Raw genomic sequence first — 14117 nt, forward strand, 5'->3', positions numbered from 1 at the left:
GTACTGATGGTTAATGTGGGCAATTTCCCTGTTTGTTTTGCAGGTCACGGCCAGGGGCTTTGGGCCACTGTTACAGTTTGCCTACACCGCCAAGCTGTTACTCAGCAGAGAAAACATCCGTGAGGTCATCCGCTGTGCCGAGTTCCTGCGCATGCACAACCTGGAGGATTCCTGCTTCAGTTTCCTGCAGACCCAGCTCCTGAACAGGGAGGATGGCCTGTTTGTGTGCCGGAAGGACACGGCCTGCCCGCGCCCACACGAGGACCATGAGAACTCCGCGGGAGAGGAGGAAGAGGAAGAGGAGGAGACGATGGATTCAGAGACGGCTAAGATGGCTTGCCCCAGGGACAAGATGCTTCCAGACCCCAAAAGCTTTGAGGCCACCACCATCCCAGTGGCAGAGAAGGAAGAAGCTTTGCTGCCTGAGTCGGATGGGCCGACAGACACCAAGGAGAGCTCTGAAAAGGACGCATTAATGCAGTACCCCCGATACAAAAAATACCAGCTTGCATGTACCAAGAATGTCTATAACGCATCATCACATAGTACCTCAGGTTTTGCAAGCACATTCAGTGAAGATAACTCTGGCAACAGCCTCAAGCCAGGGCTAGCCATGGGGCAGATAAAAAGTGAGCCGCCCAGTGAAGAGAACGAGGAGGAGAGCATCACACTCTGCCTGTCCGGAGATGAGCCTGACGTCAAGGACAGAGCCGGGGATGTGGAAATGGAGCGGAAACAGCCCAGCCCCGCCCCCGCCCCCGCCCTCCCCGCTGGGGCCACCTGCCTGGAGAGATCCAGGAGCGTGTCCTCTCCCTCCTGCTTAAGGCCTCTGTTCAGCATAACAAAAAGTGTGGAGCTGTCTGGCCTGCCCAGTACATCTCAGCAGCACTTTGCCAGGAGTTCCGCGTGCCCTTTCGACAAGGGCATCACTCAGGGTGACCTTAAAACTGACTATGCCCCTTTCACGGGGAATTATGGACAGGCCCACATGGGCCAGAAGGACACGTCCAACTTCACGATGGGGTCGCCCCTCAAGGGGCCTGGGGTGGAGGCTCTCTGTAAGCAGGAAGGAGAGCTGGACCGGAGAAGTGTGATCTTCTCCTCGAGCGCTTGTGACCAAGTGAGCAGTTCTGTGCATTCATATTCTGGGGTAAGCAGTTTGGACAAAGACCTCTCTGAGCCGGTGCCAAAGGGTCTGTGGGTGGGGGCAGGCCAATCCCTCCCCAGCTCACAGGCCTACTCCCATGGTGGGCTGATGGCTGACCACTTGCCAGGAAGGATGCGGCCCAACACTAGCTGCCCGGTGCCAATCAAGGTCTGCCCTCGCTCGCCCCCCTTGGAGACCAGGACCAGGACTTCCAGCTCATGCTCTTCCTATTCCTACGCGGAGGACGGGAGCGGGGGCTCTCCCTGCAGCCTCCCTCTCTGTGAGTTCTCCTCCTCGCCCTGTTCCCAGGGAGCCAGATTCCTTGCCACAGAACATCAGGAACCAGGCCTGATGGGAGATGGAATGTACAACCAAGTCCGACCCCAAATTAAATGTGAGCAGTCTTACGGAACCAACTCCAGCGACGAGTCCGGATCATTCTCGGAAGCAGACAGTGAGTCGTGTCCTGTGCAGGACAGGGGCCAGGAGGTAGGGAACCCACCTAAATTCAAGCATGTGATCCACTCTCTCTCGGTCCTTTATCTGGACTCTCCCTTCCCCTATTCCCCACCACTCCCAGATGGTTCTTACGTGCCACGATGAAAGGTTCCAGTAAAGGTACTGCCTCCCCCATCCATGGAGGCAGGATGCTTCACGGTGCTTCCGAATTAACTGCTTTTGTCCTAGAAGGCTCTTGAAATGGGATCTAGATTTCAATAGTCAACAAGCAGAAGCAAGCTGCTTAGTGAGTAAAGGAAGTCTAATGCATGAAAGCATGCTCAGGCACGTCAGCCCTCCTTTTCCCTCCTTTCTCCTTCTGCTTCTCCCTCTGCTTTGGAAGGATGCTGTACGCATCACCTCCATCCTTGCTCCTCACCCTTCATGGCGAAGGGAAGTATAAAATCCCTTTCCAAATGGATAGAAACTAGATACATCCACATGGGACAGGTGCTTTCCCAACATCCTTTAAATTTTCCTTGTCAACAAGACCCTGGGGTCGCAATGCAGGTGACGGACAGCTCACCGTCCATCCTGGTCCCAGGGTCACTGCAGAAGCTCCCTAATCAGTCACACGTAACAGTATATTATTCCTGAGCTCCCCCCACATGGCGAGAAGTTGTTTGGGGGGGTAAATGGGGTTAAGCAGTGGTTGCTGCCCACCCTGAAAGCAAAATGCTTCATAGATAAAAATTTCAAAGGTTCCATCCATGTCTCGCCAACGCTGGGAGAGGGAACAGGAGCAACACCAGCCACGTCATCAGCAAGATCCACGTGGCTAAGGACAGGGAAGAAGACACACCCCATATACCCCTCCCCCCATAACTTGAGAGTTCGCTAGGAAGACACGAGGGAGTCTGTGCCACAGTCCGGCACTGTCTTACTGGTTGATAAGGAACCAACCTGAGACTGCCACCTGTGCCTCAGACCTGCCTCGGGAGCTGGAGGGAGTGGACCCAGTGAGAAGTCCCTCCTCAGAGCTGCTTATCCAAAATACACAGGAGGAAGTGAAGCGGGGTCCTCATTAGCCAGTGAGCGCCCTCGTATGCCTCTGCGCTCCCAGGGTCGGAGCCTCTCTAGTAAAGCAGGGACGTTAACCCAACCAGACAGCAGAAATGCCGCTTGGGATGAGGTGGCTTTGCACAGAGCCACGTGTGGTGTATTCAGCCTCTGCAAGATAGGCAAGAAGCACATGCAGTTTTCGTTAGGGCATGTTTTGAAAACAGATTCTAAAGCTCTCTGTGCCAACTGCAGAAATACCCTGTGGTCAGTTCCTTGTTTTACCAGCTAGCCTGGTCCCTCCTCTTCTATTACTTCCTGGCAAAAACGGAGACAGACCAGATTTCATTTAGTTAAAAGGAATTATAAAGAAATTTGAATGGGAACTATTCCTACTCAAATACACCATATCCTGTCAGGTCTGGGATGGGGGCTTGTGCCCAGGGCCCCAAGCCAGAAGCACATTTGTGTCTCTAACCTGAGAGGATTGAGGTTTTGTGAAAACAGCAAAAGGTTGTTGCTCTTTCCTCACTCATTTCTTTCCCTCCAATCACAACTTTTGTGAGGTGTGTTTTGTTTTGTTTTCCCTGAAACTGTTCCAAAGCAAACCTGATGCAGAAGCCTAGTCACTGAGTCAAGTTCATTGACATAATGATTTATCTTGCCAAGGATTGGTGTCGTGAAAAAAGGACAAATGCCTCCATATCTCTGGTATTTTGTCTCTCCCCTAAGAGAAGCCCCAGTAAGCTAAAGGGGTTATGGTTTTATGACATTTGTGCATGTTCAAGGAACTGTCAGTTTCCAAAAAATCTGTTGTCTCTCTACTATTCCAAGGGAGAGCTTAAAGTCATTTCTTGGAACTAGTGCCACCAACAAGAGCGCGTGGTTTTTCCTGTGTTTGAGCCATATCATTGTCTACCTTAGAACTTTCAGGTCTACATGAATCAGTTAAAAGGAGGACTCACTCAATCTATAAAAATAGTCATGAACAGGACTAGTCTCCCCCTGAAATATACCACTCTTTAAAAAAAAAAAAAACTTTTATTTTTACTTTTTTAAAAAAAATCTGTTTTTGCTTTTCTAAGCAGTGGAAGAAGTGACATTTACCAAAGTTTTATGCCATTTCAGAAATCACACATAGCGCCCCCATTCTGTAGTACATTTTGAACAGGATTGCTACAGTAAAGCTAAGGTTTTTCCCAGTCTGACATTTTAGTTTTCCTCAAGTAGAGGAGATTAGGTTTTCCAAGAGTTATTTCAGGGACTCAGCACGACTGCTCCTCTTTGAGTTAATAACTTGCTTTAGGGAGTTCCTTTGACCCCGGTGGAGGTGTGGTCCCCGGTCATCATGGTGATGACAAATCCTTCACAGCGCGACTCAGCACTCGTTTTCTTGAACTGATCCTGAAGAAGCCAACTTCTCCTGAGCTGATCCTGCCTCCGTCAGCTCTTGTAGAAGGTCCAGGTGATTTCTCTTCCAAGCAAGCCCCAGGGAGACACCAGAGTCAGAAATGAAAACAGGAGTTCTCACCTCTGCTGGCCACCTGTCCAGTGCTTCAGACGGACGTTCCGGGCTCCCTCCCTGTCTCTCTTCTTCCACCTCTGTGAGGAACCAAGATGTTAGATGACAAGAAGTGTTAGCATACGGTATATTTGGTAGATGTTCTAGTTCTGCTCTGTTAACTCTCCCGTCTCATCAACATTGACCTATCTCATCCTTTTGCATTATTCCCTAGCTTTAAAGAAAGCTTAAATTAGCACAATATGGTCTTTATCAACAATCAGCTTTTTAAAAATAACTTTCTTTTTTTAAATAATCGAACAGCATACTCGGCCCATCACATGCCAAATTGAACAGGCTTTCTCTGTGCCTACAACGATATGCAAACACATATTCACATTTCTAGGGGTCGGGGTTTTGTTTTCATGGCATTTACTATATAAGTACTCAGCAACTTGCTTTTTTTTTTTTTTTCACATAGCCATCTCTGCAGTGTACATGTATGTTGGTCAGTCACGTACGGCTAACTCATGCTTCTTTAATATCCACGGGTCCCATAAATCACAGTTTACTCATCTGTCATCTATCAACAGCCATTTCAGTTGTTTCCAATTTTTCCCTCTTATAAAACATTACTGCAATAAACATTTTTGTGAACATGTTTAGTAGTGGTGCTTTTATTTTAGAGGGTTAGAGTTCCGTACGTGGGTTAAAGTTTATGCTCATTTGTTAAATACTACCTACCTACTTTCCCAAAATGCTGTAGCAATTCATATGTTTTTCAGCAACTTAGGCAACTACCCCCTGTTGTTGCCACGTATTAGTTGTTAACAGTCCTTTTAATTTTTGCCAACTGATGGGTAAAAAAATGACAACTCCTAATGAGGTTGTCATCTTTGCCTGTTTTCCTTTTGTGTTGTTTGTATTTCAATCAAATCACAGGATCCTTACTGTTTAATATAGGCATATTAACTCTTTCTAAATGTTTTCTCTATTTTCTCCTGGTCTGTTTTTTTGGTTTTTTTGTGTTTTTTTTTAATTTATGGTATCTTTGTCTGTATAGAAAAATATAAGTTTTAGGTAATCAAGTTACCAGTCTTTTTCTTTATGACTTCTGGGTTTGTTACATTACAAAGCCAGTTTGGACATTTTTTTCTTACTTCCAATGATGAAAAAATGAACAGGTCATATGAAGTGAAAAAAGTAACAAAACAGTAGGCATAACTACGTCCTACTTTGCTTCAAAACGGGAGGCAAAGTTGGGGAGAAGGCGTATAGGGAAAGTTTCATTTCCATGTATTTCTATAAAGTTTGAATTATATATGTGTATATCTCACACAGGTTCTTTTTGTCAGTTGAGATATATCAGCTACCATAAAATTCACAAGTGAACAGCTCAGGGGTTTTTAATGATTCACAACGTTGTATGACCATCATCACTCTGTAATTCCAAGACATTTTCATCATCCCTAAAAAAAACACCATGCCCGTTAGCAGTCACTCCTCACTGCCCTCCCCTCAACTCGAGGAAACCACGAATCTGCTTTCTGTCTCTATAGGTTTGCCAATTCTGGGCATTGCATGTCAATGAACTCGTATACGTTGTGGCGTTTTGTGCTTGGCTTCTTTCACTGAGCGTAATGTTTTCAAGGTTTATTCTTGCCATTGTTGTCCCCACTAGCTGTGTCATCACATGTCAGTGCTTCATTCCTTTTTATTGCTGAATAATCCTCCATTGTGTGGACACACCACACTTTGTGGGTCCGTTCAGCAGTTGAGGGACATTTGGGTTCACACTTTTTTGGCTATGATCAATAACGCTTCTGTGAGCACATGTGTACAAGATTTCTGTAGACATGTGTTTTCAGTTCTCTCTGTTGTATACCTAGGAGTGGAATTGCTAAGTCGTATATAACTCTGTTTAACCTTTGGAGGAACTAGCAGACTGTTTTCCGAGGTTACTGCACCGTTTGACATTCCCACCAAAGGTGTATGAGGGATTCAGTGCCTCTGCCTCCTTGCCAACACTGGTGATCATCCATCTTTTTTATTGTAGCCATTCTAGTGGGTGTGAAGTAATATCTTGTTTTCATCTACAGGTTCATTTATTAAATTTGAAAATTATCACAAAGTCACATGCATTTTGCAAGTAGTAAGCTCCTTAGTGAGAAGGTTTTGTACCCCAAGCATTTCTAATTAATTGTGGGTTTTAGTAAAGAAACACTGGAAAAATACTTTATTTGCACAGCCAAGAGCATTGATGGATTAGCTTTATTAACATGTTTCATGTCAAGAGGGATAAAAGTGTGTACGAGTGAGTGTGTGCTTGTGTGCGTGTGGGAGCAGGGAGAAGTCAGGTCTGGAGCACATGCTGAAACGTGATAGCAGAGAGGTGCCGTGTCTGCCAACTCTCCCACCCAAATGCTAACTGCGAGACACATGTCGTATGTAAAATTTGTACAGTTGTTTTTGTGGTTTGTTGAATCAGGCATCTTTTTTTAAATGTCTGTCATTGGTCTACTTAATAAAAAGGAAATCTGACTGGGCAGCGTAGAAGGCAGCCATATTTCTCATTCAAGCAATGTTTTCGTATTAGCTAGAAAGACGTGCTTAGCATCTGGAATCCCAAAGCATACCGTATGTCTGGAAGAAGAAACCATGTGACAAAGAACTATAGGGCCAATAAACAGAAATGATAATATAATAAGAATAAGACTACTTCACAGCTATAAGGCAATTCAGACTTTTCAAAGCACTTTCTCCACCTATTACCCACTTGTATTCTTCATAGCAAGCTAAGCAGGGCAGGTATTCTATCCCTCTGACTCACAGACCCTCCAAGAACTCAGGACACACAGAAGAAAAAAACTGCCTGAAGTCACACAGCTAATTAATTGCAATATCACAACTAAATCCCAGATATCCTACATTTGTCCCATCAACTGGACCATGAGAATTGAAGGTAAAAGGATGATTGTGCAGGAAGCATATCTTAGTGTGGGAGGGGAGGTGTTGTCACTGAGCTGGCTGTGCCCGTGCCAGCAGCACCGGAATCACCAGCCCAGTGGGCATCTCGCTTCCTCCCCTGACAACGCACAGATCTGACAGTGTTGTGAGAGCACAGGTGTTTGAGTCTTTGGTCAGCTGACGGCACCATCAGGGCCTCGGGGTACATACTGTTAGGATAATGATTCCCGGGGCTTCACCTCAACACCTGGTAGTGAAACCAAGAAAGGAGATAGGAAAGAAGACTCACACACCAGCTCCGAGGGCATTGCTAGAGGAAATAGATGCTTGTATTCGGCTCTTTCTGCAACATTTACATCTCATGTCCTTCTCCAATAGTCCCCGTCCAGCCAACCAGAGACACCAGGCAAGTGAGATGTGTTAAGAGGCACGGTGATGACAACTGGTCTGATTATACCCCTATACAAATATTCAGAGGAAATAGAGATCACAGGGAAACCCACTAGAGCAAGGGAGTCATTGTTTAGGGGCGGAAATCTTTTTCCCCTCTTTTGCCTCTTATTTGAATTTTCTGCAAAAAGTTATATTTCTCATGATTTTTTAAATGATGTTTTTGTTTAACTGGGAGAGAGGGGTGTTTTGGCTGCAAAACCTGGGTAGTTGTTGGCAAGGAAAAGAAGTGGACCAGCCGATTTGTGTTTGATGAGAAGGAAGCACTGGCACCCCGGGGTCCGGCCCCTGGTGCCCTGTGTTTAGCCCTGGAGGAGGAATATTTATGTTATATTCACCTTGCAGGTGTCACCACATTCTCCCACCCTTGTCTAGGCTCTGGGGCCAGAGGTCCCTGGGCACACTGCAGGGCCACTCATTTCACTGATTGCTCAAGAGCTGGGTGCCCCAGAGGGTCTAACCTTCCTCTGGTCACAGTTTAGCCGGCCAGTGCAAGTACTGGGCTAAACACATCCTCTGTCCTGTTCTCCTGGTGTGCGGAGAGGGAAGAAAGGAGTGAGCGCCCTGCTGGGTGCGACAGGAGCAGATTATGCAAGTTGTGGCACCAGCTGGCTCATGGTGACAGCTGCCATTTGGCCCTTGGCTTGCTGACTCAGTGGCTGCCCCTGACTCTGAGTCTCTGCTGAGAACCAAAGCCCAGGCAGGCAGCCCTGTGCCAAAGGAGAGATCAGTGCCCTTGATCCCACAGGCCTTCCCCTTCTGTGCAGCGTCCTTCACCTGTGCTGATACTCCTGTGTGTGTGCTCGGCTGAAGGTAGCTGCAGGCCGGCCAGTTCAGACGGGGTGCCAGTAGATGGCAGGAACTTCATCTTGTCACGTTGGGTGTTTTGCACTATTTATGAGGGTGATGTGAATGAAAACCAAACCGTTGCTGAGAAGTAGAATCCTGAAAGAGTAACTGTGGAGGGACAATAAATAAGATGTGGAGCCCTACTGGGCCTCTTTAGGTTGTAAGAATTCACCAGGAGAAAGGAAAAAGGGCCTCACCCTTCTCGATGTGTTTCTACTTTTCCTGACCAAGTGGCATTCGCTGACTTTGAGCCCTGTTTGAGGAAGGTTGGGTTGGTTGCCTGCAAGCCTGAGAATGGAATATTCTCTTGGCTCCATCAGGGGTCTGTGGCTGCTCTTTATGTCCAGGGATGATCCCCATTGGCTTGGAACTTACTCCTCTGAAAATAAGGAGCAGCTGTGGTGAAGTTACCACTGTCCCTTTCCAGGAACACTCCTGGGATGTCCCTGTTTGTAGTCAGTGGAAGTTCTCCCTTGCTAGAGGGAGCAAGAGAGTTGTGTTTGGGTTTGTTTTTTGTTTTTGTTTTTGTTCTCACATGGAAGAAAGTCTGTAGCTGACTATTCTCTTTTCCTTTGACCTCTAAAAAGCAGCTGGAGTTGCAACAGCTCGGCTGATATTTTATATGGCCTTTTGCTTCAAGGACTTTGAAACTAGCATTGTTGATTTTTCTTCTTTCCTGTCAACCTCCGTCCTATTTTTCTAGTGTTTTATATTCACTGTCTGGATGTTTTTAAATACAGTAACTCTTGGTATAAAGGGCCTTTTGACTTCCCCTGTGGCCTGAAATATAGGTATATAGTCTTTCTGAAAATAAGTAAACACAATGTAGAGCAGACACAGAATTGCTTTGTTGTCAGCAGAAGGGGAGACTCCACAAGGCCCAGAAGTGCTGCAACCTCTGCTGTGCAAACAAGGCTTCTGCCTGATGTGGAAACATCCGTGTCCCCAACAGACAGACCTCTGTGTTATTTAGGCATCATCCAGGATCTGAGTGTCTGTTTGTTATCCAAAGGGCATATAAGGGAAAGCAAACATTCTTTCATATCAGTATAATCCCTGTGCAAACATAGCCCCATGGACAAAGCCCTTTCCTGGGTCCATGACAAGGAGCTGTTTGTCATGGCTCCCTGTCTTTAGCAGTCGGAAAAGGGCTGAGCTGAGAGTGGTGGTGTAATGTGTGTCGCTGCGCTTTTGTTCTCTTGGGCCAAAATTTTACAGGTGTCATGGGACAGCGTTCACCATGCGGAAGTTGAATCAGAGCGCCCAGTGGGAGCCTTCAGCAAATGCCACGTCTAGAAGGCTCAGAGCCATGAAGTGTCCTAAGAAAGCAATTGCACCCAGCCATCGAAAAGCCAAATGATTGTTTAGTATGATTGCCTTTGTGCCTGGGGATTAACTAGTCACAAATGCCAGGATCTGGGCTCATGTCTGCCTGCACATGAGGCAACCAAAGACAAAGCTTGAGCGTCAGATAAAATATCTTCATCTCTCACCCCTGCGCAACACAGACGTAACACTTCCGCTTCTGAATAGTAACGTGGACTTGGTTTCTTCACCCCAAAAATCTTTTGATCAATGAAACCCAGACCCGCCCTTCTGTTTTTCTGGTTCCTCAAGTTCACTCTAGTCCATTTGTTCAGTCTTCTAGAGCTGAGCTATCCAATACGGTAGCCACACACCACAAATGGCTACTGAGCCCTAGAACTGTGGCCGGTCTGAATTGTGATGTGTTGTCGGTGTGAAACACGCCTCAGATTTAGAAAATTTAGTACCAAAGTAAAATATCCCAATTTTTATATTAATTACATGTTGAAAATATTTTGAATCTATTGGGTTCAATTAAGTATATTATTAAAATTACTTTCACCAATTTCTTTTCACTTCTTTTCATTGTTTTCATCAGCGGGTACTAGAAAAGGTAGAATCACTGGTGTGGCTCGCAATGCTTGGCGTCGAACGGCGCCGGGCGGGCCCTCGAAGGAAGTGTGGGTTTAGAGCGCCATCTGCTGGTCACTCTCAGGCAGACGGTAATGTAAACAAGAATGAAGCCGTCTGAGCTGGGAAACACTTTGTCTCATGGAGGAACATGCAGCCTTCCTTTTCCAGGAGCTTCGGAAACAGGGCCAGAACTGAACCCGGAAGTCCCTGCATCATGAGTGAAGGCCTCGCAAACTGCTGGGAGGTGCAGGCCTGTGCCCTCTTACCTCATGTTTGCGGAGGAGGCCCTAGAGAACAGCAGTGTTTTTAGGAAATACTTCAAACCACCACAGGGTTATAAGCAAGCATTTAACTGAATATAAGGAGGACACAAAGCCATCCCTCAAGAAACTAGGGTCTTCTCTTTGGATACTGTTGATCAGCCTTGAGTCGCCAAGATTTTGAAAGTAGGAATCTTGCTGATAATAGTAACTGCATCAGTTACGTATTGCTGCACAACAAATGACCCACAGACATCGTAGCTTCAAACAAGAATAATCATATCACACCTCCCACCATTTCGTGGGTCTAGAATTCAGGAGTGGCCCATCTGAGCACTTCTGGCTCAGGATATCTCATGAGGTTGCAGTCCGATGCTGGCTGGGGATTCGATCCCCTGAAGCTTTGTGCCAGGAAAATCCACATCCAGGTTGGCTCATTCACATGACTGGCAGGGTGATACTGGTGGTGAACTGAAGGCCTCAACTCTTCTGCACATGGGCCTCCGCATGGGGCTGCTTGAGTGTCCTTGAGGCATGGCAGCTGGTTTCCTCCAGAAAGAGCAATCTAAGAGGCCTGAGAAGGAGCTGCGACACCTTTAATGACCTGGCCTTCGAAGTCACACACCGTTAGTCCCGCTGCATCGTACTGGTCAGGAGTCAGGAACATGCATCTCACCTTGTGATGGAGGAAGGCCAACATCATGTTGTAAAAGAAATTGAGATGGGATGGCCACTGTATATTTGGAAAATACAATCTGCCAGTGTCTAATGCTTGTGAAGCCGTGTGCAGCTAAGAAGCAGGCCTCATTTTGCAGATGAGGACGCTGAGTCTCAGAGAAGTGAAGTAACTAGCCTGAGGTTTCATGTCTGGTAGAAAGGACACAAGCCCAGTTCTAAGTCCTCGCCATGCTGGTATAACCTACCCAAGTCATCTCCCTGTATCATGCTGATTGGTCCATCTTTCCAGCATCTTTAAGGTGTGGAGTGCTCTCTCCATTCAAGAGACGATAATTCCTTAGATGCTATCTGTCTATAAAATGTCATTTTATTAAGTTGAGGCTCAATGGCACTAAGTTTCAACAGACTTAGTAAGAGCCCCTCTTACAAAAGTGCTGTAGCCATGAAAAAGTACACGGTTTCCAAGATTTTCTGTGCGGCTTGCTTCAAAAATCTCAGGAATGATAACCACGGTACAATTCATGTGTTCACGTTCTGTTTGATTATCTGAATATTACATCTTATTTGTATTTGAAACAGGAAAGAATTAATCATAGCTTGCTTTCAGTAGTTTCCACATGCTTTGGTCATCTTAAAAAGGAGGTTTTACCATGTGTTGATGTTCTACCTGCCAGAATTAAGACTAAAATCCAGCTGTCATAATCATCATCTGTTATTCTTGATTTCAGGTCAAACTTCCCTTTCCAGTAGATCAAATCACAGATCTTCCGAGGAACGATTTCCAGATGATGATTAAGATGCACAAACTAACCTCAGAACAGTTAGAGTTCATTCACGACGTCCGCCGGCGCAGCAAGAACCGCATTGCAGCCCAACGCTGCCGCAAGAGGAAACTGGACTGTATTCAGAACTTAGAATGTGAAATCCGCAAATTGGTGAGTTGACCCGTCCGTTGCTATCAGCAACCTGAGTGACCAGGACTGATGCCAAGTTACAATAGTGAAGGCTGATGGAATAGAAAGAAGGGTCACCATTCAGAGAAGTTTGGGTTCATGTGTAAACAAGTTTCTCAACAAAAATAACAGCTTTATATCTGCAATGTGTGTATCTGTGTGGGTGTCAATATTTTATACCTTTCAGTCATACATATAGAGGTAGTTCTCTTTTATTTTCTGTTCAACGTGTACGAATAGCTAACACTTACTGCACACATATATGGACCAGGCATTATTCTCAACTATTTTTGTGGATAGTCACATTTAATCCCTCAAATCAACCCAAACACTTCGGGAGTATTTTATCTCCATTTACAGAGGAGGAAATTAGAGTGCAAAGAGGTTAGGTAACTAACTCCCCACTGGGTGGCAGAGCTTGACTGTAAACCCAGTTGTCTGATTCCAAACCTTGTGTTTTTACTGCTCGCTCCTGCCTCCCACAGAAGAGTGTAAGTTAAAGATAGGACTCCTGCCTACTGTGTGGCAGCTGCTCGGCTGCATGACCTCCTAAAGCCCTGTGATTTGGCAGTTCTGTCTCAACGTGACTGTCACTTCTTCCCTATGCCTGTGAGTATTTTGTCTCAGGGAGCAAGCTCCCAACTCACTCGGCGTTCTGTGCCCCTTTCTCCTTGATAAACCACCTTTAGCTACAGGAAGTAAATCCTGGTGGGCTCTGGCTCGTGACTGTAGCTTTGAAGGTAAGCAGTGCAACCTCCCCCAGCGTGAGCTTTCTGCTAGCCAAATACTGGAAACTCAGCTCCGATGCCATGTCTGTGTCAGGGAAGAAGAGGGAAGCCACGTAACGAGGTCCTGACTAAAGTTTAGGTCCCCATACTACATGCAGCAATCCTGTGCCTCCTGGTAAACCCCATCCTGATGCGAATCTAAGAGCAAGAGAAGACGTTTGAAAGGCATGAGGAAATGTTACATGTCATCAAGATAAGCAGGGACTACAGTGTCTTTTGTTTTGTAATTAACACCCACAAGCAGAGAAAATCTGCCCATGTTCAGTGGCTCCCATCACCTACAAAATAAAGCCTAAGCTCCGTAACAAGACATGCCATGATTCGGTCTGTAGCTACCCTCCAGCATCACCTTCCACTACCTTCCTAGAACTTGACCCCTAATAAAATCAAACTGTCTTCACTCCCCTACCCCCCTACCTTCCACCCCCACCCCCCATCTCCGTACCTCTGTGCTTGTGCCTCTGCTGTTTCCCCTCTACCTTGGACATTCCTCAATTTTTTTTCTTCTCTAACTATGCCCTTTGTTCTTTAAGAGTCAGGTTACTGTCACCTCTCCAGGAAGGCCCTTTCCTGAGTGCCTGGTGAGGCTGGCCACCTGCCCCTGGACCCCCTGGCCTCTGGCTTCTGCTTATCACTTTAGTCTTGCGTTACCTGTGTGGGGGCAGGGAGTCTCCCCAGCCCCTGGCCCTGTAGGACAGTGTCATGATCATTTCTGAATCTCCACTGCAGACCCATTGAAGCCTCTCAGGACATGTCTGTTGCCCTAAAATGTATTGGAAATTGTGACTGGGTCGTGGGATTATGAATTCCTTCTCTTTCCAATTTTTCTTGAATGTTGTTTTAACAACAAAATGTTTTAAATTTAAGTCACGTCAGGAAGCACAACATTGGTGCTGGTGAGTCTGGTGGGTCTTCTAAAAGCCTGCTGGGTTTAGGTAGGAAACCAGGCAAGGCTGAGCCACCCGTGCGAGTCGTCGAGGCCTTAGGCATGTCTGTGGGAATTCCGGCCCTGCACTCCTTCAGGGAGTAGAATGCCTCTCATCATGCATATTGGAGAAATGCCTGATTTTTGTAATTAGTGTTCTTCTC

General features: G+C 46.3%; 1 protein-coding gene across 13 annotated transcripts in view; it reads left to right on the forward strand.

Annotated features, from left to right (window-relative positions):
* BACH2 (BACH transcriptional regulator 2) overlaps window positions 1-14117 on the forward strand; it is a 327244-nt gene that overhangs the window by 304729 nt on the left and 8398 nt on the right. For all 13 annotated transcript variants that reach the window (XM_019743255.3, XM_019743258.3, XM_019743256.3 and 10 more), the window contains 2 exons: window positions 44-1636; window positions 12016-12222. In XM_019743255.3, coding sequence (XP_019598814.1) covers window positions 44-1636; window positions 12016-12222 — 1800 coding nt within the window. The remainder of the gene's footprint in view (window positions 1-43; window positions 1637-12015; window positions 12223-14117) is intronic.

Source organism: Rhinolophus sinicus, chromosome 2 (genome assembly GCF_057876585.1).
Source record: "Rhinolophus sinicus isolate RSI-liver-muscle chromosome 2, RSI-T2T, whole genome shotgun sequence".
Lineage (NCBI taxonomy): Eukaryota > Metazoa > Chordata > Mammalia > Chiroptera > Rhinolophidae > Rhinolophus > Rhinolophus sinicus.